This window comes from Salvia splendens, chromosome 13 (assembly GCF_004379255.2).
Source record: "Salvia splendens isolate huo1 chromosome 13, SspV2, whole genome shotgun sequence".
Taxonomy (NCBI): domain Eukaryota; kingdom Viridiplantae; phylum Streptophyta; class Magnoliopsida; order Lamiales; family Lamiaceae; genus Salvia; species Salvia splendens.
This window is the reverse complement of record NC_056044.1, coordinates 34,550,388-34,573,418: the sequence shown is the minus strand read 5'-3', so window position 1 is coordinate 34,573,418 and position 23,031 is coordinate 34,550,388. Positions and strand designations below refer to the sequence as shown.

Below are 23,031 nucleotides of genomic sequence, written 5' to 3'. Positions count from 1 at the left end.
CGAAGTCGACTCCGGCTTCTTTGGATCCGAAGAGGTCTTTTGCCTCTTCGGATTCTTCTCGGCATCAGACGCCGAGCTGGTGGTTTTCGGCCTCTCCGGTTCCTTAGATTCGGAGGATTTGCGGCTAATCTTATTTAGCAAGTTCACTGCCAAAAAGCAAGAAAGCAAGGTTAGTTTTCGCCACAAAAGCAGTAAGGCACAAAAAAGAATTCCTCACCCTCAGTCTCTTCGTCCGAAGACGAGGAGTCGAACACGAAGTCGCCCTTGACGAGCTCAGACTCCAGGTACTGCTTCCTAATCATAGGAATCTTATTGAGCTCGCCCTCGAGCTCGTCCAACGGTTCTAACCGAGGATGAGAAATCACGGACTTCGGCCCTCTCCAGGGAAAGCCCGGAGCCGCTATCCTATTATAAAAAAAGAAGCGATGTTGCCACTTTGGCCACTTGGTTTTGCAGAAGGCCCTAAAAGGCTGTAAAGGGATCAAGTAAAACCAAGATCCTTTTCTCTTAAACTGGAAAAAATTAAGGATTGCCCTCAGAGACAGATCCTTATCTAGCCTACGCAGTTCGGTAGCAAAGGCCGATAAGTGCCTCCAAGAGTTCGGAGTCACCTGACCTAAAGGGAGTTGAAAAAAATCAAGCAGCTCTACAAAGGCAGGGGGAAGAGGGAAACGAAGCCCGCATTCCAAGCCGGCTTCATAAACGGTGGCGTAACCCTCCGGCGGCGAGTCAGCCCTATGAAGGTCGTCGGGAATCGCAACCTTCCCCCCAGGAAAAAAATATTTTTCGTGTAGGGATATCACAGTATCCTTACTCAAGATGCTGTGAAAATACTCTACGGTCTTCTCCCCGGATTCTTTCCGGCTAGAAGACCCCTTACCCCCTTTCCTACCGCTACCTGACTCAGAAGAAGAAGAAGAAGACATGGTTCTTACTCTTTGAAAGTCTGAAGAAATTCTGAAGAAATTCTTGAAAGCGGAAGGAAATTTTTACGCAAAAGAGAGAGGATGCAGAAGAAGCAATAGCAAAAGTGTTCAAATGATGAAGAAAGGACGTATTTATCAGATTCGGAGTAGATTTCAAAATCATCGCACCGTTTCGAATCCCACCTTATCAGGATTCAACGGCCGGATTTTACTGTCGCATTTAATGCAGTCACGCGCAAGGCACGTCCCCTGACGTCAGCCTCCCCCGTACCTTTATCCAGAATGCCGAAGTGACTCGCTTCGCCGAAGTGATTCACTTCGCTTTTCGGGGGGGTAGTGATGGGGTACGTACTAAACAAGCCCAATAGCAGTGACGGCCCATCAGCCCAAGGAAGAGTATCAGTTCGGCATTACCAAAGAGTTCGGCCCCAGCCTACAGCTCGGTAAAAGCCGACCAATCAAGCTCTACTCTCAGATCGGCAAAAGCTGCTCGGCAATAGTTCAGCAGTTCGGTCTCAGTATTCGACCGAACTGGGAGATAGTGGACTCATGCAGAACCTCCACGACCTCCACTACACGATCTATTTAGTGGTGTCAACTCATGCAGAATCTCATGCAGGATAGCGGACCAAACAAAGAGATAGTGGACCCATGCAGGATCTCATGACCTCCACGACATCCACGACCTAGTTAGTGGTGATGCAAGCCACGATCTTAGTTCAATGTATAAATAGAACTTAGATCAGATAGACTAAAGGAGGAAAAAGCTCTCTAGACATCAAATATCATATAGCAAGTCTGTATTTGTAAGCTGTAAACCAGATCAAGCAATACAATCTTGCCCTCCTTTCTTCCCGTGGATGTAGATTTACCTCAGTAAATCGAACCACGTAATTCCTTGTGTCGTGATCTATATTTTTTACCTGCATTTATTACCATCAAAAATTCGTCCAACCATCAGAAACATTACAAACTAGGACGGTTTAATACGCTTCGTGTTATTGGATCTTCTTCTTTATACGAGAAACCGACAACTACCAAATTTGAAAGGTTAGTCCAAATAGAATCATACTCCCTTAAAATGATGAACTTTGTAATTTTTGAAACTCATTTATGTTGTGATGAAATGCCCGATTGGCTGTTTGGGGAGAGGAGTGTTGAAGAAGATTGGTAAGCTTAAGCAAAAGATATGATTCTTAGTAGTTGAAAGTGAACAAAAGTGATGTAATCAACTTTTGATTTGCAGGAGACAGATACGGACCCTAAACGCCCTGATCATGAGGCGGTAGTAGAGGCGTCGCGGGACTCTGAGGAGGGAGAGTCGGAGCGCGATGAGCAGCAGCAGCAGCAGCAGAGGACGTCCGTCGCCGCGACGAGGCCAGTGAGGCTTCGACGTCCCCCCCGAGAGGCTTGGAGATTTTGTTTCCAAATAGGCGTGCATGTTACCTTTTATTTTATTTCCTTTGTTTCTTCAGTTATTTCCTTTCCAAGAATATTGTTTTATTTATTTAATTTACGTCAGTGTCGAGAGTAATTATAAGCTCCATTTCGGGTTTTCTTTGTTGGTTCTTTCCTGAGATGAACTAGGTTTAGGAGTCGAACCAAACCCTAGGGTCCTTAGTCTATAAATAGGCCTTTGTTCATATTTCCAAACTATGAATAAACTTAATTATTGGCCCATCTCGTGTTGACAAACTGAAAACCTAGACGTCGAGCTGCCCGACAGGACGAAACCCACGCACAGTCGACCTCTATCAGCCGCCGATCCAGTCTTGGACGTCGGACAATCGATCGGAGATATCAATCTTGTGGTGTGTGTGCGCGTTGAGAGTAAGAGGCTCTTAACAGAGACCTCTTTGAGGCTTTAACTCTGATGTAATCCACATGTAACTCACAGTGTGAATTTTCTCAACGAATTAAAGAACAACTTCAGTGATTTCTTGGTATTTTGGTTTGATTTCCATAAAATGAATCATCATTGTGTTGTCACATGTACTGAAGTATTGTAACTTATTTTGGATTATAACAGTTTCTTTAATCATCTCTATTTTATTATCTCATACTTATCAATTTCATTCCCTAACTAAACATTTCATAATAAAAGTATCATAGACAATCTAAGTATAATTTACAAATAAGACTTGTTTTATATAAACACACAAAAATTGAGTGGAGACAATCTTCTCCTCCTAGTTAGAAGCCATGTAGGAAAACGTACATGCTGACTAGGACAATGGTTTATTAATAACAACAAAAACGTGTTACAAAGGTGCATCTCCATACAAAAATTTAGTAGAGACAATATCGTAGAAGATGAGGAAATCCAATTTTGGCATACCATCACACGTGCCACAAAACAACTGGAGCCACATCACTTTTCCGGATAGAATAAACGGAGGGAGAGTGTTATTTCACACAATTATCTTAAACTAAATGTTCCCTCCCTCCTATTACAGTTTAATCTTTATATTGCAGTTGAATCAATTATGCCAAAATTCAAAACATGCAATTTCATTTGCTTTATTATCTTTTTTTACTTCACTCCATTCAACCCATTATTCATTTATTCCTTGATTTTCATACTAAAAAAAAATATAATTGCGACAACCTATGATTTTTAAATAAGACTTCTTTTATATAAACATACAAAATTGAGTACGTGTGCATGGTGCCTCGAACACTCATGTCTTAATCACAAAAAAAACGTTTTACAAAAGGTATATATCCTTACAAAAATAGAGTAGAAGACAATTTCACAAAAAAATCTACCATATCAAATAAGGAAAACCAATCCCTTATCCAACTTAGATAATCTATCACACGTGGCGCAAAACAACTTGAGCCACCTCACTTTTCTGGATAGAATAAACGAATCACATTTTGCATGAAACCCTAGCTCCCAACTCCTATATATAAGAGTAACATATTAAACAGTTAATCATAAAATCAAAACAAACACACAAACACTTGTAAAATACCTATCAAATATTCCCAATGGCATCATCCATGACCATGACCACGACCACCTCCTTCTTTGGTGGCGCCGTCGCGACCAAGCAGGCCATAGCCACCACCCGTTACAGAAGGTGTATATCATGTTCCATACAAAAATAGAGTAATTTCACAAAAAATTCCCACCATAATATATGAGGAAAACCAATTATTTAATCGAACTAAGATATTCATCACACGTGGCACAAAACAAATGGAGCCACCTCACTTTTCCCGATAGTAAAAACGGGTCACGTTTGCACGAAACCCCGTAACAAAACTTCTATATACCTGGCGGTGAGGGCCTCGATGGACATGGAGAAGGAGGTGGCGGAGAGCAGCAACACGAGACGGGGCCTCGTGTTGGCAGGGATGGCCGCAGCAGCAGCGTCGTCCATCGCGAAAGTCGCTTACAATATCTAAGAAATTGTTTGACTTTGTGCAAGAAAATACGTGGATAAAGTTACTAGAAATGGAGGGAGTACATTATTTCACACAATTATCTTAATTAAATTAAATGTTTCCTCTACCTCATTACAATGGAATAGTTCCATTGCCGTTGAGTTAATTCTGGAAAAATTCAATACATTTAATCTTGTTCTTTACCTTTATTCCGTCATTTCCTTTATTATCTATATACTTTACTATGTCTTACTTATCTACTCCCTCCGTCTCATAAAGTTTGTCCCATTTTACCATTTTCGTTTGTCCCAATTGGAATCTTTCCAAAAATAGACATTAAATACACTCTCAACCTCATCAATGTGAGACCATTATTCCACTACACACAAGCCAGAAAATCACGCCACAGGGGGCAAAATTATATCCAAAGTAATTTTATGAATTTTAATAAGGGGGCATTTAGTGAAAAAGTTGATATATATTTGAAAATTTGTATCAAATTATAGAAGGATGAGTGGGGATGAGGAGGGGCAATTTCCCCATCTAGACATAGGCTAGCTACGCCCCTGACTACACACCTTCATTTAATACAAAGTCAAACAATTTCTTAAAATTCACACTAGGTCAAGCTGGGACAAACTTTATGGGACGAAGGGAGTACTTCATTTCCTCTTTCATTCAATTTTCAATCCAAGTAACCAACTAAACATTTATACCTTGATCTTCCTACTCAAAGAAATATGAGCAGAAGGAGAATACAATAAAATATCATACACAATCTATAATTTATAAATGAGACTTCTTTTAAAACATACCTCCCCAAACAAATAAACCTCTCCTTGTTAGTACGTGAGAATGCAGACGGAATTTCAAAAAAGGTGCATTATTCGCAACAAAAAATGTGTTAAAAAAATTGAGTAGCTAAAGACAATTTTCACATATAACCACCAATGAGGAGCATGAATTATTTATTCCACCACACGTGGCACAAAACAAGTGGAGCCACCTCACTTTTCCGGATAGAATAAACGGATCACATTTGCATGAAACCTCGTTCCCCAACTTCTATATATAACATAACAGTTAATCACAAAATCAACACACACAAACACATACACTTTTAATTAAAATTACATATCAAATATTCCCAATGGCATCATCCATGACCATGACCACCTCGTTCTTTGGTGGCGTTGTCGCCACGAAGCCAGCCACAGCCACCACCCGTCGCAGCCAGCTGGCGGTGAGGGCCTCGATGGACTTGGAGAAGGTGGTGGCAGTGGCTGCTGAGACCACCAACACGAGACGGGGCCTCGTGTTGGCTGGGATGGCCGCAGTAGCAGCATCATCCGTTGCAAAAGCTGCGACGGCTGACACGTAATACTGAATTGTTTATATTATTATTATATTATTATTATTATTTATATCCATCTAAAATAATCTAAAAAATACACTCCACTTTTTTATTTGGTGATGAGTAGGAAAACCGGCGGGTATACGCCGGTAAAGGATCCAAGTGCACCGGAGTATTTAATACTGGCGACATTCGCGGTGTCGGAACAAAACAAACGGATTAATGAGTCCTTGACTTTGGAGTCAGTGTCAAAGGTTGAGACGCAGGTGGTGTCTGGTGTGAATTACAAGCTGTTTATCAAAGCCAGGGATGAACGCCGCAAATCCACCACCTACGAGGCCGTTGTTTTCTCCCAGGCAGCGCCGACATCCCTACAGCTCACTTCCTTCATATAATGTACCTCCCCTATAATGCTCAAGTGTATCAGTTATTCAAGTGTGTCAAAAAAACTATCTCCACTGTTTAGTACTTTTCCTAGCTTCTATGTAAGACCTTTTATTGTAATTTAATTTGGAGATACTTTTTTTGTTGAGGTTTTGTTAATAAAGTGGAAAGTGAATAAAGTAAGAGAGTTAATAAAATAGAGAGAAAAAGTAAGAGAGAGAATATTAAAAAAGGAAATGGCTCACTTATCTTGGGACGTGCAAAAAAGGAATATGAGTTGCTTATCTTGGGACGGAGGGAGTATAAACATACAAAAATTGAGTGGAGACAATTTCACCACGAAAGAGCATTTCTGGACGTCATGACATTTTCCACATCTAGGCTTGGGTTGTTGCTTGTTTATGGGCTGACCTCTAGCCACTTAAAAAGTTAGCAATTAATCATACTCATGTATGCTCTAGTGTATTATTTCACACAATTATCTTCTAATTAAATAATCCCTCCGTCCGTTACAATTGAGTCATTTCTAGCCAAATTCAATCTCATTTATTTTATTACTCCCTTCGTCCACCATTTAAAGAGCCATTTTGACTCGGCACGGATTGTAAGAAATTGTTTGACTTTGTGAAAAAAATAAAGGGAGAAAGTGAATGGAATGTGAGACTCATTTAAAGTATTATTTTTATATTCGATTGTGAGTGTAAAAAGTTGGTGGATGTGGGGTCCGCATACTAAAAGTGGAATAAAGTAAATGGTTCTATAAATCGTGGACAAACTAAAATGGCAAAATGGTTCTTTAAATCGTGGACGGAGGGAATATATCTCTAATTAAATTTATATTTTCTTCAATTACTAAACATTTATTCCTTCATTTTCGTGCTCAAAAGAAATATGGCTAGAAGGAGAATATAATAAAAGTATCATAGACAACGTATGATTTATAAATTATAGTATTTCTTTTATTAAATATACAAAAATTGAGTGGAGAAAATTTCCCCACATGGATAAACTTGTCCTAGTTAATACGTGAGAATGTAGAAAGCGAGTCTGCATGATGGCTCGAACAATCATGTATTAATCACAAAAATAAACGTGTTATAAAAGGTGTATATCCATACAAAAATTGAGTAGAGACAATTTTACAAAAAAATCAAATAAGTCCAATTCAGTCGCATACCATCACACGTAGCACAAAACAACTGGAGCAACTCACTTTTTTCTGATATACTAAACGGAGGGAGTATATTATTTTGACACAATTATCTTGAATTAAATGTTAACAAATCAGGAACAACAATTTAATCCAATTAGGGTATTCCATCACACGTGGCACAAAACAAGTGGAGCCACCTCACTTTTTCGGATAGAATAAACAGATCACCTTTGCATGAAACCCTAGTACCCAACTTCTATATAAGCATGAACAGTTAATCACAAAATTAAAACAAATACACACACTTGTAAAATACCTATCAAATATTCCCAATGGCATCATCCATGACCATGACCACCTCCTTCTTTGGTGGCGCCTTCGCCGCGAAGCCGGCCAAGGCAACCACCCGTTGCAGCCCGCTGGCGGTGAGGGCCTCGATAGACTCGGAGAAGTTGGTGGTGGAGAGCGGCAACACGAGACGGGGCCTCGTGTTGGCCGGGGTGGCCGCAGTAGCAGCGTCGTCCGTCACAAAAGTCGCAGAAGCCGCATTTTCCATTTCCGGCGTTTTACCAGTGTATGCCCCTATTTGCTTTACAATAGAGGTCTAATAAATTGTTTAACTTTGTAAAGAAAAATAAGTAAAAAAAAAGTTAATAGAATAAGTTATTGAAATGTGAGGTCCATCTATTAAAATAGTAAAAGTAAAATGAGATAATAATCGAAACAGTCCAAATAAGAAAATATTAGACATTTATTAATTATACAGATTGAAATATTGAATCATTTATTCTAGTCCTTATTTTTATCTATGAACTAATCTTAAAAAAAAATCCTTTTTATTTGCTGATGGGTAGTGTTCCCCCGGACCTCAAGCCGGTCCCCGTCGATCCTACTGCACCGGACATCATTACACTTGCGAAATTCGCAGTGTCGGAATACAACAATCAGATTCTGGTGTCGGCAGCAGGCAAAAAGGATGTGGAGCTCTTGACTTTTGGGTCTGTGTTAAAGGCTGAGAAGAAGGAGTTCTTTAGTGTGTTTTACACATTCGTGATCTCGGCTCAGGAAGGTTTAAACCCAAGCCCCAAGAAGTACACCGCAAATGTCACCACCCAAGACTCGCCTACGTCCATATATCTCTTCACGTTCCAACCCACATCTTAGCTAGCTTTTCCTGCTCCTAAAAGCAACATCATGCTAATTCAAGTGTGTGAAAAAACTCTCTCTAGTGTTTAGCACTTTTCCTAGTTTCTTTTATTGTAATAAGTTGGAGATAGTTTTTTTTCATTATAAATTATATTCCCTTTTTTCGCTTCTTTCCTTGGGATATGATATGCCTCGAGTTCATCCTTGAAACCCTAGCACCCCAACTAGGGTTTCTTGGTTTACGTTTGCATTATTAATTAGAAATTGTATCAGAGAATTATTTCAAGAGAGAAAGCGGGAATGCGTTTTTCTTTGAGAGGAAGAGAGAAACCGTAATAAGAGAATGATAAAAATATTTAATAGCTTTATTTTTAATTTTGATCAAATACTCCACTCACATTTATAATTTGTCTAGATACAAAAACATACTCCCTCTGTCCGCCATTAAATGTCTAGTTTTTTTCTTTTTCGTCAATCCGCCACTAAATGTCTCATTTTACTTTTACTATATTGGTAAGTGTACATTCCACTAACTCATTCCACTCGCATTTTATTATAAAACCAATATATAAAAGTAGGCATCACATTCCACCAACTTTTTTACTCACTTTAATACATAGAGTCAAACAATTTCTTAAAACTCCTGCTGATCAAATATGTGACATTTAATCATGGACGGAACATGGATGTCATTGACACTTTGCCATTTCTCGAGGCCTTGAAACTACGATCCTATGCCTTTTGGGGTTCACGGAGGGAAGCACGAAGAGCAAGGCTTATGGAACTTAAGTTTCTTCGAATCGAAGAGAGTGATTAATTTGGTGATTTGGGAACCAAGACATGGATGCTTCCCTCAGCTAAGATACCTAAACATGAAACATTGCAAAATGCTAGAAGAGATCAACAAGCCTGCTTCGATATACTCCCTCCGTCCACGATATATCCCAGCTGCCTGAGCTAGAGCAAGGAACACAACCCGAGCAGAGCTCGATAAGACCCACAACCCAGCCCATGCACGCCCCAAGCGTATCGAGACCTGGTCGATACAAAGATTATAGCTCTAAATAGAGATTATAGTCATTGTAATTATTATCTTTACCATATCTCTCGATTTTTTTTCCTTTTTTACATCTTGCTTTCGTTGCAAGATATTATTTGAGTCGTAGATTAGATTTATAGGAGTAATTTTTTGAATCACGTATGGTTGAAATTCTATAAATACAATTCCCTAGAATTAATTCATTGAGATATAATATCATTTCCATGATTTTCAAATTCAGCCTATATTGCAAGTTAGGAATAGTTAAATCCTAAGACAGTCTGTAATTCATAAATGAGACTTTTTTTTAAAAAAAATCACTATCAAATTATCGTCTCTTTCAGTCCCACGCAAACGTTAGGCTAGCTCGAGGCCTAACAAAGCCCCAATATAACAAATCAGGGACACCGATTAATTTATCAAACTTAGATATACCATTACACGTGGCACAAAACAATTGGAGCCACCTCAGTTTTCTGGATAGGATAAACGGATTACATATGCATAAAATATTGAAACCACACTATCCAACTTTCAGATATAACAAAAACAATTAATCACATTTGTATGTAATAGTATACTATTTCACACAAATATCTTTAATTAAATTAAATGTTTCCTCCGTCCTATTATAATTGAGTCATTTCATTACAGTTGTACAAGTATCATAGACAATCTAGAATTTATAAATAATACTTGTTTCACAAACATACAAAATTGAGTGGAGACAATTGCATGCTGACTCACACTTGTGTATTAATCACAACAAAAACGTGTGACAAAAGGTGTATATCCATACAAAAATAGAGTAAAAGACAATTTCCAAAAAAAATCCCTACCATGACAAATGAGAAAATCAAATTTTGCTATACCATCACACGTGGCACAAAACAGCTGGAGCCACCACACTTTTCCGGATAGAATAAACGGAGGGAGTACATTATTTCACACAATTATCTTAAATTAAATGTTTTCTCTACCTTATTACAATTGAATAGTTCCATTGCCGTTGAGTTATTTCTGGCAAAATTAAATACATTAATCTCGTTTACTTTACCTTTATTCCGTCATTTCCTTTATTATCTCTTTTACTTTACTATCTCTTACTTATACCTTAATCTTCATACCGACAGAAATATTAGCAAAAGGAGAATACAAAAAAATATCATAGACAATCTATAATTTATAAATGAGACTTCTTTTAAACATACCTCCCCACACACATAGGCAATCTATAAAACAGACTTCTTTCAAAAATATCATAGACAATCTATAATTTATGAATGAGACTTCTTTAGTACGTGAGAATGTAGACGCAATTTCAAAAAAGGTGCATTAATCGCAAAAAAAAATTTATTACTAAAATTGAGTAGACAATTTTCACATATAAGCCCCAACCACCAATGAGGAGCATCAATTATTTATTCTATCACACGTGGCACAAAACAAGCGGTGCCACCTCACTTTTCCGGATAGAATAAACGGATCACATTTGCATGAATTAAACCTCGTTACTCTTCTCTATATAACTTGAATAGTTAGTCACAAAATCAACACACAAACACATACACAATTCTAAAGTACCTATTAATTCCCAATGGCATCATCCATGACCGTGACCACCTCGTTCTTTGGTGGCGCCGTCGCCACGAAGCCGGCCACGGCCACCACCCGTCGCAGCCAGCTGGCGGTGAGGGCGATGAACTTGGAGAAGGCGGTGGCAGAGACCACCAACACGAGGCGGGGCCTCATGTTGGCGGGGATGGCCGCCGCAGCAGTGTCGTCCTTCTCGAAAGCCGCGATGGCCGAACCGTATGGTTCTTTATAAATATTGAATTGTTTATACTACTCTCTTCTCTACATTGTTCGAGCTTTTACTTTACCATTTCTCCACTTTAACTATTTATTACTCCTATAATTTTTATAAAATGAATGTAGAAAAGTCAATGAGACTCCTAATGTGGGACCGAGAGAGTATTACTTAAATCCACTTAAACTAATCTTAAAATTATACTCCTCCATGTTAAAATCTCTTAAATTCTGTCTCGACTTGGTGAAGATTCTTCTATTTTGTATAAGTATAAAAAACCCTCCCTTTTAAGGGGTGAGTAGCCCATTTCTAATACATTACTTTTTGATTTGTTGACGAGTAGGTTAGTAGGCGGGTGGACGCCGCAGAATCCCAAAGCACCGGAGTATTTTCAAGTGGCGACATTCGCGGTGTCGGAAGCAAACAAACGGATTAATGAGGCCTTCTTGCCCTTGACTCTGGAGTCTGTGTTAAAGGTTGAGACGCAGGTGGTGTCTGGTTTGAATTACAGGCTGATTCTCACCGCGAGGGATCAACGTCCCAAATCCAACAACTACGAGGCCATTGTTTTCTCCCAGGCCGCGCCGACATCCCTACAGCTTACTTCCTTCAATCCACTTCTTAAATAGATTTCCCTCATAAGGTGCCAGCGGAGTCCTAAATGCAACAGAATGCTCAAGTTTATCAGTTATTAAGTGTGTGGAAAAACTATCTCCAGTGTTTAGCACTTTTCCTAGCCTCTATAGAAGGCCTTTTATTGTAATAATTTGGAGATACTTTTTTCATCAATATATAAAAGTAATTTCCCTCTTTCCATTCAATCTCAAGACACGCCTCGGAGAGCGCCTTCGTTTCCTCACCAAACTAGGGTTTTGAAAGTTTGTGAAGAGAGGAGAACAAGAGAATGGTGAATGAGAAAATGTTGCACTTTATTTCTCAAGGATTTAAAGACTATGGAATTCTCTAGGACTTATAGAATCCTGACCCTGACTCTCTTAATACGACTCGGGAAAGAACAGTCAAAGAAAACTTGAGAAGATAAACATAAAATTAAATGTAATATTGACTCGATAACAAATCTTACGGATAGAGCAAGATTCGATCTTATCTTCCTACTTGGTCGCATAATATTTTCATCTTGCCGGTCTCACGATCGCAGGCTTTTGGCTCATGGATTTCAATTTCATTCGATTGGGGCTGTTAGTGGCAAAATTCAATCTCGTTTACTATATTCTTTCTCTTACTTTACATTTTCTCCGATCAACTCCTACTTTATTATCTATTTACTTATCTATTTCATGTTCATTCTATTCTCACTCTAATTAACCCACTAAACACTTATTCCCTAATCTTCTTAATCAAAACATATATGGCCAGAAGGATAATACAATAAAAATATCATAGAAAATGTATAATTTATAGTACTTCTTTTATAAAATATGGGCAGAAGGAGAATATAAAAAAAACATACAAAAATTGAGTGGAGACAATTTCCCCACACGGATACATTTGTCCTAGATAGTACGTCAGAATGTAAGAAGCGAGTTTGCATGCTGCCTCGAACACTCATGTATTCACAATAAAAATCGCGTTACAAAAGGAATATATCCATACAAAAATTGAGTAGAGACAATTTCACAAATGAAAAACAATTATTTAATCCAATTTACGTATACCATTACACGTGGCAAAAACCAACTGGAGCCACCTAACTATTCTGGATTAAATATAAACGGATCACATTTGCATGAAATTCCATCACCTAACTTCTAAACAGTGGCGGAGCCAGAGATTTCACAATGGGGGTCCAAAATTAAACTTAAAAAAAAATTACATAAATTAAATTATAAGGTTCAAAATGTAAAAGTCAAATGCAATCACATCATAACATTTGTCTTCTATTATTCATCTTCTGAAACCGCTGCATAATAGTTTCATTGGTAACTTTAACAAACACATCCTTTTCGATATAAGGAACTAAGCAATCATTCAATAGTTGGTCTCCCATGCTATTACGTAGAGAAGTCTTGATGATCTTCATTGCTGAAAAGGCTCTTTCTACTGATGCAGTGGCAACTGGTAAGATCAATGACAACTTAACTAATGAATAAACCATTGGAAAAACTTCATGTTTCCTTGTAGAAACCATCTTTTGAGCAAGACCACTGATTCCTGATATTTGTGAAAACTTTTCATCTATGCGCACATCGAAAATAAAGTTCTCAAGTTGACTTTTAAGCTCGGACAAAGCAACTTCAGAAAATTCAGAAGGATAATACCGTGCAAGACGAAGCAGCTTCTCCAAATCAAATGCAGAAAATAAATCCCTAGGATCAAAACATGACATGCATAAAACTAAGTCTGTGTTGACTTCATCAAAACGTTGATTCAACTCTTGAGCTTGCAAGTCAATAACAGAACAAAAGAGCTCAACTCGATAATAGTGGAGATTCTTCATTTTCTCAGCTCTACGTCTTCCTTTTTTTCGAGCTACAAACTCATCTTCCATGTCAAGCACATCCAGTTCATATTTGCTACAAAACTTAGAAACATCAGCAAGCAATACATCCCAATCTTTTTCCCTCATTATTTGCAGACGTGATTTTGCTACCTTGACAAGATTCATCGCATTAACAATGTCTTGATCTTTCTTTTGTAGCACTTGGGAGAGTTCATGTGTGATTCCCAAGATTTGCTTCATAAGATGTAACACAAAGACAAACTCAAAACTATTTATAATTTCTAGCACATCATCAGCTTCAACCCTTATTGAATCGTCATGACCATTCTCCCCACATACTCAAGAACATCAACAATAGAAGAATATAAATGTATCAAGTTGACAAGAGTACCGTAATGTGAACTCCAACGAGTATCTCCAGGTCGCTTCAATGACATTCTTGATTTAGTCCTCTTCCTGTGCTTATTTCATCACTTGCAATCTCTTTAATAATATTCTCTCTCTGTTTCTCCCGAAGTATATCTCTGCGCTTACAAGAACCTCCAACAGTATTACACAAACGAGAGATAGAATTATAAAAAGATCCGACAATTTTATGTTTTTTAGCAACAGCAACAATCGTGAGCTGAAGCTGATGAGCAAAGCAATGTACATAATAAGCACTGGAATTTCTCTTGAGTATCAAACTCTTCAACCCATTGAATTCTCCTCTCATGTTGCTTGCGCCATCATATCCTTGACCTCTCAAACTAGATATACTTAAATCATAAGTAGATAACAAATAATCAAGTGCTTTCTCAAGTGAGGTTGCAGTTGTATCACTAACATGAACAACACCAAGAAAACGTTCTATAACACATCCATTCTTGTCCACATATCGCACCACAACACCCATTTGCTCTTTGACAGATACATCTCGACACTCATCAACTAATATGGAGAAAAATTCACTTCTCATATCATGTACAATAGCTTTCGTTGTCTCAACAGCAAATGCATTTATAATATCTCTCTGAATATCTGGTGATGTAAGTTTGAGATTGTCTGGAGCATTTTTTAGCACAACACTAGCTATCTCTTCATTGCAAGAAGAAATAACTTTCAAGAACTCAAGAAAATTACCTTGATTTAATGATTCTTCTGACTCATCATGACCGCGGAAAGGCAATCCTTGCATTATAAGATAACGAAGAGAAATAATCGTTGCATTTAATCGCAGGCGGTAGTCAAGCTTAGACTGTGTTGACTGTTTTGCCAAAGAGACCTCAATGTGTTGGGCTTGATTCATCAAATCCTCACATGCTAATCTGCACCTGTTATGAGTACTTTTATGGTTTCCAACATGATCTCTTAATCTTTCTTTCTTGCGCCAGACCGTAAATCCCCCTGATACAAAAGCATCTTGTCCATTTCCGTGGAGTCTTGAAAAAAGATAGCAATATAAACAAAAAACTGCTTCCTTTGTAACACTATATTCCAACCAATCCTTAAATTCATCAAACCAATGTGAGACAAATTTACGTTTTCGATTTCCATCTACTGTAGGACAAAAATCATGATTACGTGGTTGACACGGACCTTTAAGTAAGTAAGCTCTGCGAACTTGTTCTATTAAATTTGGTGGATAACTCATTATATCAGGTCGTTCTCCTGGATCACTTGGAAGATTCTCTAAATCAACCTTACTTTTATCTTCATTCGATAATTCTTGAGGTTGAAGAAGTGAAGGTTCAACTGATGAAGAATCAACGGAAGAAAGTTTCTTGAAATAACGATCCATATACCTACAAAAATAGTCAACACTGATTAAGTTCAAAATATTTGATATTTTCTGTATGCAAAACTATTAACACACACATCAAATAAAGAATTGGAGTTATAAAATTCCAACTACAGAACCACCGTAGCCATTGAATTACATAAGCTATCTTCTTTCTCCCCCTTTGAATTATTATTGCAGCCAAACAAAAAAACAACCTATGTAGAAAAATTAATTGAATTATATTTGAGTTTTGAATATACCTAGTTCTAGTTTACCAGATTTCAGACTTGGAACGGCAGAATGAATACGCTAAATTCAGACTTGGATTGGAACGGCAGAATGAATACGCTAAATTAAGAGGCACGATTCATATATATTTTGCTGAAACCTATCTCTAATATTATATTTATTATAAATTATAATTATTGTGAAATTACTAAAATACCCCTAAGTTTTTTAAGAATTAGTGGGGGGACCATGGGCCCCCTAGCCCCACCCTCCCTCCGCCCCTGCTTCTAAAATACGTATCAATTCCCAATATCGCCTAGTTCTTTGGTGACCAATGAGATCACGATTAGTGGCAAACCCATGATTTAGTCTCAACGATGTCAGAAACAGCTCCGGCATAAATTTTATAAAGCTCCGACATTGACGGATAATATGAGGGAAATCATTTCAAAATGAGCAATATAAGTTAACTATACATACGATAACAATATCGATGTTGAAATAATGAACGAATAAAAAAATTTTGAAGAAAAAAGCATAACTTTAAAATTAAACACATTCAAAATAAATAAAGAAGAGATTTTTTAAAATAAAGTGCATACTTTAAAATTAATTTACTAATATTACATGACAATTATGAGACTAACTTAAATTATAAAGATCATTACTTTAAGATCTGACAATAATAATATTTACACAGATGAAAAAAATAAACAAAATATAAAATTGCTAATCTGAGAAAATATAAAATTTTATAAATGAATTAGTTGCAAGACAAGTGAATTAGCTAGAAAATCCAATAAAACACTAATTCCATTGCAGCTCAGCCAATTATAGAAAAAATTCATACACATTTAATATCATTTCTTTTATATTCTCTTTTATATTTTCTTCAATCCTCTATTACTTTATTATCTCTTTACTTATCTATTTTATTCCCTTTTTTCGTTCAATTTTCACTGGAGTTAATCCACTATACATTATTTTGTAGATACTTTTTAGTCTTCATACTCAAAAGAAATATAGGCCAAAAGAGAATACAATATATAAAAAAATATCATACACAATCTATAATTCATAAATAAGACTTCTTTTATATAAACTCACACCAAAAACTCACTAAACATTTATTCCTAATTAATCATCATACTTAAAACTTAGAAGAAATATGGGCAGAAGGAAAATATAATAAAATATCATAACAATCTCTATTTTATAAATGTGACTTGTTTTATAAAAACATACAAAAATTGAGTGGAGACAATTTCCCCACATGTACAGATAAGAATGTAGACACAATTTCAAAAAATGTGCATTAATAATCACAACAAAAAAAACGTGTTACAAAAGATGTATAAATTGAGTAGAGACAATTTCACAAAAATATAAAATAAGCCCCTCCATAACAAATGAGGAATAATTATTTAATCCAAATTATGTATACCATCACACGTGGCGCAAAACAACTGGAGCCATCTCACTTTTCCGGATAGAATAAACCCCAGCCCCCAAATTCTATAAATAGCATAAACAGTTGATCACAAAATCACAAACACACACACACATATATACACTTGTAAAATACCAATCAATTTCCAATGGCATCATCCATGACCTTGACCGCCTCCTTCTTTGGTGGCGCGAAGCCGGCCGCGGTCACAACCCCTCGCAGCCAGCTCGCGGTGACGGCTTCGATGGACTTGGAGAAGGCGGTGGCAGAGACCACCAACACGAGGCGGGGTCTCGTGCTGGCAGCTGTGGCTGCTGCAGCAGCAGTGCCATCCATCGCGAAAGTTGCTATGGCCGACGATGATAAAACGTATGCACCTATTAGTGTTACTATTACAATTTCATTTTTCATTATAAAGATAGAAATGTTGAATTGTTTAGCTGTTACATGTCTCATTTTTTCTTTTTTTTACCTGTCTACTATTAAATATTTTATTTCATTTTTACTATTTTTGGTAAATGAACTCTAAATTACGCTAAGTCGCCTAACTAACATTTTATTACTCACTTTGTCTCATAGAAATAGGACATATATTTGTTAATTGTATTCTACATTCAGACTAATTTTTCCACTATTTTCTTCTACAAAGTCAAACATATCTTAACGTTGGAGCCAATAAATATGAGACATTTATGGCAGACGGAGAGAATATTATTTTTAACCATCTAAACTAATCTTAAAATATACACTTTTTTATTTTGTGTTGGCTAGGTTACTAGGTGGCTGGAGGCCTGTCGCAGATCCAAGTGCACCGGAGATTTTTCTAATCGCGGTATTCGCGGTGTCGGAACACAACAAACAGAAGAATGCGTCCTTGGTTGTGGAGTCTGTGCTAAAGGCTGAGACGCAGGTGGTCAAAGGTGTGAATCTCAGGCTCGTTATCGTCGCCAAGGATAGTAAAACCGGCCGCTCCAACAACTACCTCGCCATTGTTTACGGCCAGAACGTGCCTACATCGATACAGCTCACTTCCTTCGACCCGCTTCTTCGCTAGCTTTTCCGATCGCCAGATTGTGTAAAGAAACTATCTCCAGTGTTTATTCAGCACCTTTCCTTGCCTCTATATAAGAAGGCCTTTTGTTGTAATAATTCGGAGATAGTTATCTTCGTCAATAAATGATAATGACATTCCCCACTTTTCTCTTCTTTCCTTGTTCGGCCGTTTCTTTACAATCTTCTTCACTTAGATGAAGTGAAATAAATATATATATGAGGATCTTATGTTGCTTATCTATTCCCTAAAATTTATCTTCTACCATTCAACTCTTATATGAATGACTTCGATGATTCCTTCGGGAATTTCACCGAACAGCTGGTGGGCTTGACGGAGTAAGTTTTAATCGGACTTTTATCGAACAGTTGCTGTGCGTCTGTGCGTGCTAAAATTGGGCCAAAATGTGGGCTGTTACATTGGGCTTGACGAGTATAGTGGGCCAAAATATAATGCCACAAGAAAAAAATGTAAAGGAAATATGGCCTGCTAAAATTGGGCCAAAGTATGGGCTGTTACATTGGGCTTGACGAGTATAGTCTTGCAAAATTAGATCCATTTATTTGGCTCTTTTTTTATTTTTCTTAATAAGTTCATGTAAGTTTTATTCTTAAATTATATTTTCTCTCCGGCCCATTACAGTTACTTTTGGAAAAATTCAATAGTACATATAATCTCATTTCCTTTATTTTTTTTTACTTTAAATTATTTTTATTATTTATTTTATTTTTTCTTCTATTTCATTCTTTCTTTGCTTATATATTTCATTTCCTTTTACTCTAATTAATACACTAAATATTTATTACTTAATCTTCATACATAAAAGTGGACAAAAGGAAAATATATTCAATTATAGTAATAGACAATATATATAAATAAGACTTCTTTTATATTAGATCACTTCACCACAAAGATATACCTCTTCGAACACCCGATATTATTCAGAACAAAAAACGTGTTACAAAAGGTGGATATCCTTACCAAATTTGAGTAGAGACAAATTTTCAAAAAAAAATTTCAGATAAGCCCCCACCATAACAAATGAAAAAAAAAATCCAATTTTGGTATACCATCACACGTGGCATATAATAACGGGAGCCACCTCACTTTTCCATATAGAATAAACGAAAGGAGTGTATTATTTCAAACAATTATCTTTAAATTAAATATTCCCTCTGTATCATTACAATTGAGTTGTTCCATTGCACTTAGCGTCAATTATAAAAAATAATCAATATATTTAATCTGATTTATTTTGTTCTCTCTTACTTTACATTTTTTTAATCGTCTCCTACTTTATTATCATCGCTTACTTATATATTTATTCTCTCTTTCATTCTATTTTCACTCCAATTAACCCACTAAAAATATATTCCTTAATTTTCGTATACCAGAAAGCAATATGGATAAAGGATAATACAAAAAAAATATCATAGTCAATATATAAATTATAAATAATACAACTTATTTTGTATATATAGACATAAAAATTTTGAGTGGAGACAATTTCCCCACACATATAAACGTGAGAATGTAGACACAATCCCCAAAAAAGGTGCATTAATCACAACAAAAAAACGTGTTACAAAAGGTGTATAAATTGTGTAGAGACAATTTCACAAAAAAATCAAATAAGCTTGAGGAATAATTATTTCATCCAATCAGGTATACCATCACACGTGGCGCAAAACAACTGGAGCCACATCACTTTTCTTGATAGAATAAACGATGCACATTTGCATGAAACCCCAGCCCCCAAATTCTATAAATAGCATAAACAGTTAATCACAAAATCAACACAAACACACACATACGTACACTTGTAAAATAAATACCTATCAATTCCCAATGGCATCATCCATGACCTTGACCGCCTCGTTCTTTGGTGGCGCCGTCGCCGCGAAGCCGGCCTCCTCCACCACCCGTCGCGGCCCGCTTGCCGTGAGGGCCTCGATGGACTTGGAGAAGTCGGTGGCCGAGAGCAGCAACACGAGACGGGGCATCGTGATGGCGGCCGTGGGCGCAGCAGCAGTGTCATCCGTCGCGAAAGTCGCATCGGCCGACGATACTAATAACACGTATGCGCCTATTTGTGTTACAGTGCCTAAGAGTATTACCATTTATTGCGTTTCATTATAAAGATTGAAATATTGAATTGTTTATAGTACTACCTCCCTCGTCCCCGCTATTAAATATCTCATTTTTTTTAAACCCATCCACCAATAAAAGGGTCTCATTTCATATTCCTGTGAATCACTTCCATCACATTTTATTACTCCTTCATTAATTGTCACACTTTTGTCATTTTCCTTCATCCCTCCTTAATTGTTCACTATCACTTTTTGTACCATAAATGATTAGTAGACCTCATTCCACTAACTCATTTCACCCACATTTTATTATAAAATTAATTAATATATAAGAGTGGGATCCATATTCCACTAACTTTTCAATTCACTTTCCTTTACATTTCTTAAATCTTAAAACCTGTGCCGGAATCAATGTCAGACAATTATTAGGGAATGAAGGGAGTGTAAAACTAACTTTTTTCTACTACTTTCTCCTATAAAGTCAAATAATATCTTAAAATCTGAGCAAGTAAAAAATAGGACATTTATTAGCTGACGAAGCAAGTATTATTTTTAACCGCTCTTTTATTTGGTGTTGGGTAGGACGATCGGAGGGTGGAGGCCGGTCGTAGCAGATACATCGGAGATTTTTCTAATCGCGGTATTCGCGGTGTCGGAATACAACAAACAGAACAATGGGTCCTTGGTTTTGGAGTCTGTGTTAAGGGCTGAAGTGCAGGTGGTCAAAGGTGTGAATTGCAGGCTCGTGGTCGTCGCCAGGGATAGTAAAACCGGCCGCTCCAACAACTACCAAGCCGTTGTTTACGGCCAGAACGTGCCTACAACGATACAGCTCTCTTCCTTCGTGGCACTTCTTCGCTAGCTTTTCCGATCACCGGATTTAAAGTGTGTAAAAAAATTATCTCCACTGTTTATTTAGTACTTTTCCTTGCCTCTATATAAGGCATTTTATTGTAATTTGGAGATAGATGTTTTCACAATATATTCAATAAATGATATTCCCTACTTTTCTCTCTTTCCTTGTTCGATGGTCATGTTAAAGTACTAACTTTATTTCTCAACGATTTAAAGACTAAAGAATTCTAGGATTTATTGAAACTTGTTTAACTCTCTTAATACGACTTGGGAAATACAGGCAAAGAAAATACATATTCATGAAATCAAACCTAATCTAGACTAGATATGAATCTTTCGGATAGAGCAAGATTCGGTCTTATCTTCCTACCTTCCTACGTGGTAATGTAATCTTTCCATCTTGCCGGTCTCACGGTCGCATGCTTGGGCCGGCTCATGGATTTCATTGTTCTCACTCGATACAAAGATAATGGCTCTAGATCATAGAGATCGTGATAATTGTAGTCTTTTTACCGTTTGAGTAGTAGATTAGATTTATATTTATATTTATATTCTTTGATTTTTTGTCGGTTCTTTCCTGAGTCATATTAAAAGAGTTGAACCGCATATGGTTGTAATAGTATATTTTTTCACAAAATTATCATTAAATTAAATGTTCCATTTGTCCTATTACGATTGAGTCGTTCCAATGCAGTTGAGTTAAATCTTGCGAAATTTCCATATATTTAATCTCATTTGATTTATTATTTCTTACTTTAAATTGAGTTAGATCTTGCAAAATCTCCATACATTTAATCTCGTTTGATTTATTATTTCTTACTTTATATTTTATCCAGTCATCTAATGCTTTGTTATCTCTTAAGTACTTATCTATTTCTATCCCTCTCCACTCCAAATAACCCACTAAACATTTATTCCCTAATCTTCATATATACTCAAAAAATACTATTAGCAGAATGAGAATACGTACAATAAAAATATCATAGACAATCTATAATTTATAAATATGAATTCTTTTTGGATAAACATCCAAAAATTGAGTGGAGACCATTTCCCACGCATATAAAACGTCTCCTAGTTAGTACGTGACAATGTTGAAATCGAGTCTGCATGTTGGCTCGAACAGTCATGTACTAATCACAACAAAAACGAGGTGTATTTCCATACAAAAATTGAGTAGAGACAATTTTACAAAAAAAATCAATCAAGCCCCACCATAACAAATGAGGAACGCCAATTATTTAATCCAATTTAATAAGGTACACCATCACACGTGGCACAAAACAATTGGAGCCACCTCACTTTTAGAATAAACGGAGGGAGGGTATTATTTCAGAAAATTATCTTAAATTAAATGTTCCCTTCGTCCTAGTACAATTAAGTCGTTTCATTGCAGTTTAGTTCATTCTTAAAAAATTCAATATATGCAATATTCAATCACGTGCTACTTATCTATTTCATTTTCTCTCTTAACTTATTCTCATTCCAATTAGTCCACTAAATATTTATTCCTTAATCATTCATATATACTCAAAGAAATATAAGCAGAAGGAGAATACAAATAAAAATATAATAGACAACTGATAATTTATAAATATGACTTTTTTTATATAAACATACAAAAATTGAGTGGAGACAGAAAAACGATCTCCTAGTTAGTAGGTGAGAATGTAGTTTGGATTCTATGTGCTGAACTATTCTCTCAAATTCATCTCCTACCATTGAACTCTTTTGATAAATTTCTGTTAAATTATTCCTAACTCAATAATTGAGTTCGATAATCTCCTTTGGGAATTTCATTGGAACAGCTGGAGTACTTAACATTGCTTAATTAACTTTGGTAGGGCTTTTATCAAAAAAGGTTTTAATAATTAACTTTGAAGAATAAAAATTAACATACAAACTAATATGCATTTAAGAATAAAAAGT

The 23,031-nt window shown here is 36.5% G+C and overlaps 6 protein-coding genes across 6 annotated transcripts; 5 read left to right on the top strand and 1 right to left on the bottom strand.

Annotated features, from left to right (window-relative positions):
• Positions 1-5,432: 5,432 nt before the first annotated feature.
• On the top strand, positions 5,433-6,205 carry LOC121761549 (cysteine proteinase inhibitor 5-like). The gene is made up of 2 exons (XM_042157192.1): positions 5,433-5,696; positions 5,801-6,205. Exons 1-2 carry the CDS (start codon positions 5,470-5,472, stop codon positions 6,066-6,068), a joined length of 495 nt encoding a protein of 164 aa, XP_042013126.1. The 5' UTR covers positions 5,433-5,469; the 3' UTR covers positions 6,069-6,205.
• A 1,311-nt stretch (positions 6,206-7,516) lies between these two features.
• LOC121761532 lies at positions 7,517-8,525 on the top strand. Its single transcript, XM_042157174.1, has 2 exons — positions 7,517-7,784; positions 8,065-8,525. Exons 1-2 carry the CDS (start codon positions 7,543-7,545, stop codon positions 8,372-8,374), a joined length of 552 nt encoding a protein of 183 aa, XP_042013108.1. The 5' UTR covers positions 7,517-7,542; the 3' UTR covers positions 8,375-8,525.
• A 2,427-nt stretch (positions 8,526-10,952) lies between these two features.
• On the top strand, positions 10,953-12,026 carry LOC121761253 (cysteine proteinase inhibitor 5-like). The gene is made up of 2 exons (XM_042156885.1): positions 10,953-11,207; positions 11,549-12,026. The coding sequence occupies exons 1-2, from the start codon at positions 10,993-10,995 to the stop codon at positions 11,832-11,834; spliced, it is 501 nt and encodes a 166-aa protein (XP_042012819.1). The 5' UTR covers positions 10,953-10,992; the 3' UTR covers positions 11,835-12,026.
• A 1,061-nt stretch (positions 12,027-13,087) lies between these two features.
• LOC121760965 (zinc finger MYM-type protein 1-like) lies at positions 13,088-14,843 on the bottom strand. The gene is made up of 2 exons (XM_042156550.1): positions 14,102-14,843; positions 13,088-14,004 (listed from the first exon to the last, which is right to left on the bottom strand). Exons 1-2 carry the CDS (start codon positions 14,841-14,843, stop codon positions 13,088-13,090), a joined length of 1,659 nt encoding a protein of 552 aa, XP_042012484.1.
• Positions 14,844-17,195: 2,352 nt separating this feature from the next.
• Positions 17,196-18,312, top strand: LOC121761316 (cysteine proteinase inhibitor 1-like). The gene is made up of 2 exons (XM_042156968.1): positions 17,196-17,475; positions 17,878-18,312. The coding sequence occupies exons 1-2, from the start codon at positions 17,255-17,257 to the stop codon at positions 18,158-18,160; spliced, it is 504 nt and encodes a 167-aa protein (XP_042012902.1). The 5' UTR covers positions 17,196-17,254; the 3' UTR covers positions 18,161-18,312.
• A 1,629-nt stretch (positions 18,313-19,941) lies between these two features.
• Positions 19,942-21,262, top strand: LOC121761152 (cysteine proteinase inhibitor 1-like). The gene is made up of 2 exons (XM_042156751.1): positions 19,942-20,235; positions 20,830-21,262. Exons 1-2 carry the CDS (start codon positions 20,006-20,008, stop codon positions 21,107-21,109), a joined length of 510 nt encoding a protein of 169 aa, XP_042012685.1. The 5' UTR covers positions 19,942-20,005; the 3' UTR covers positions 21,110-21,262.
• Positions 21,263-23,031: the final 1,769 nt, after the last annotated feature.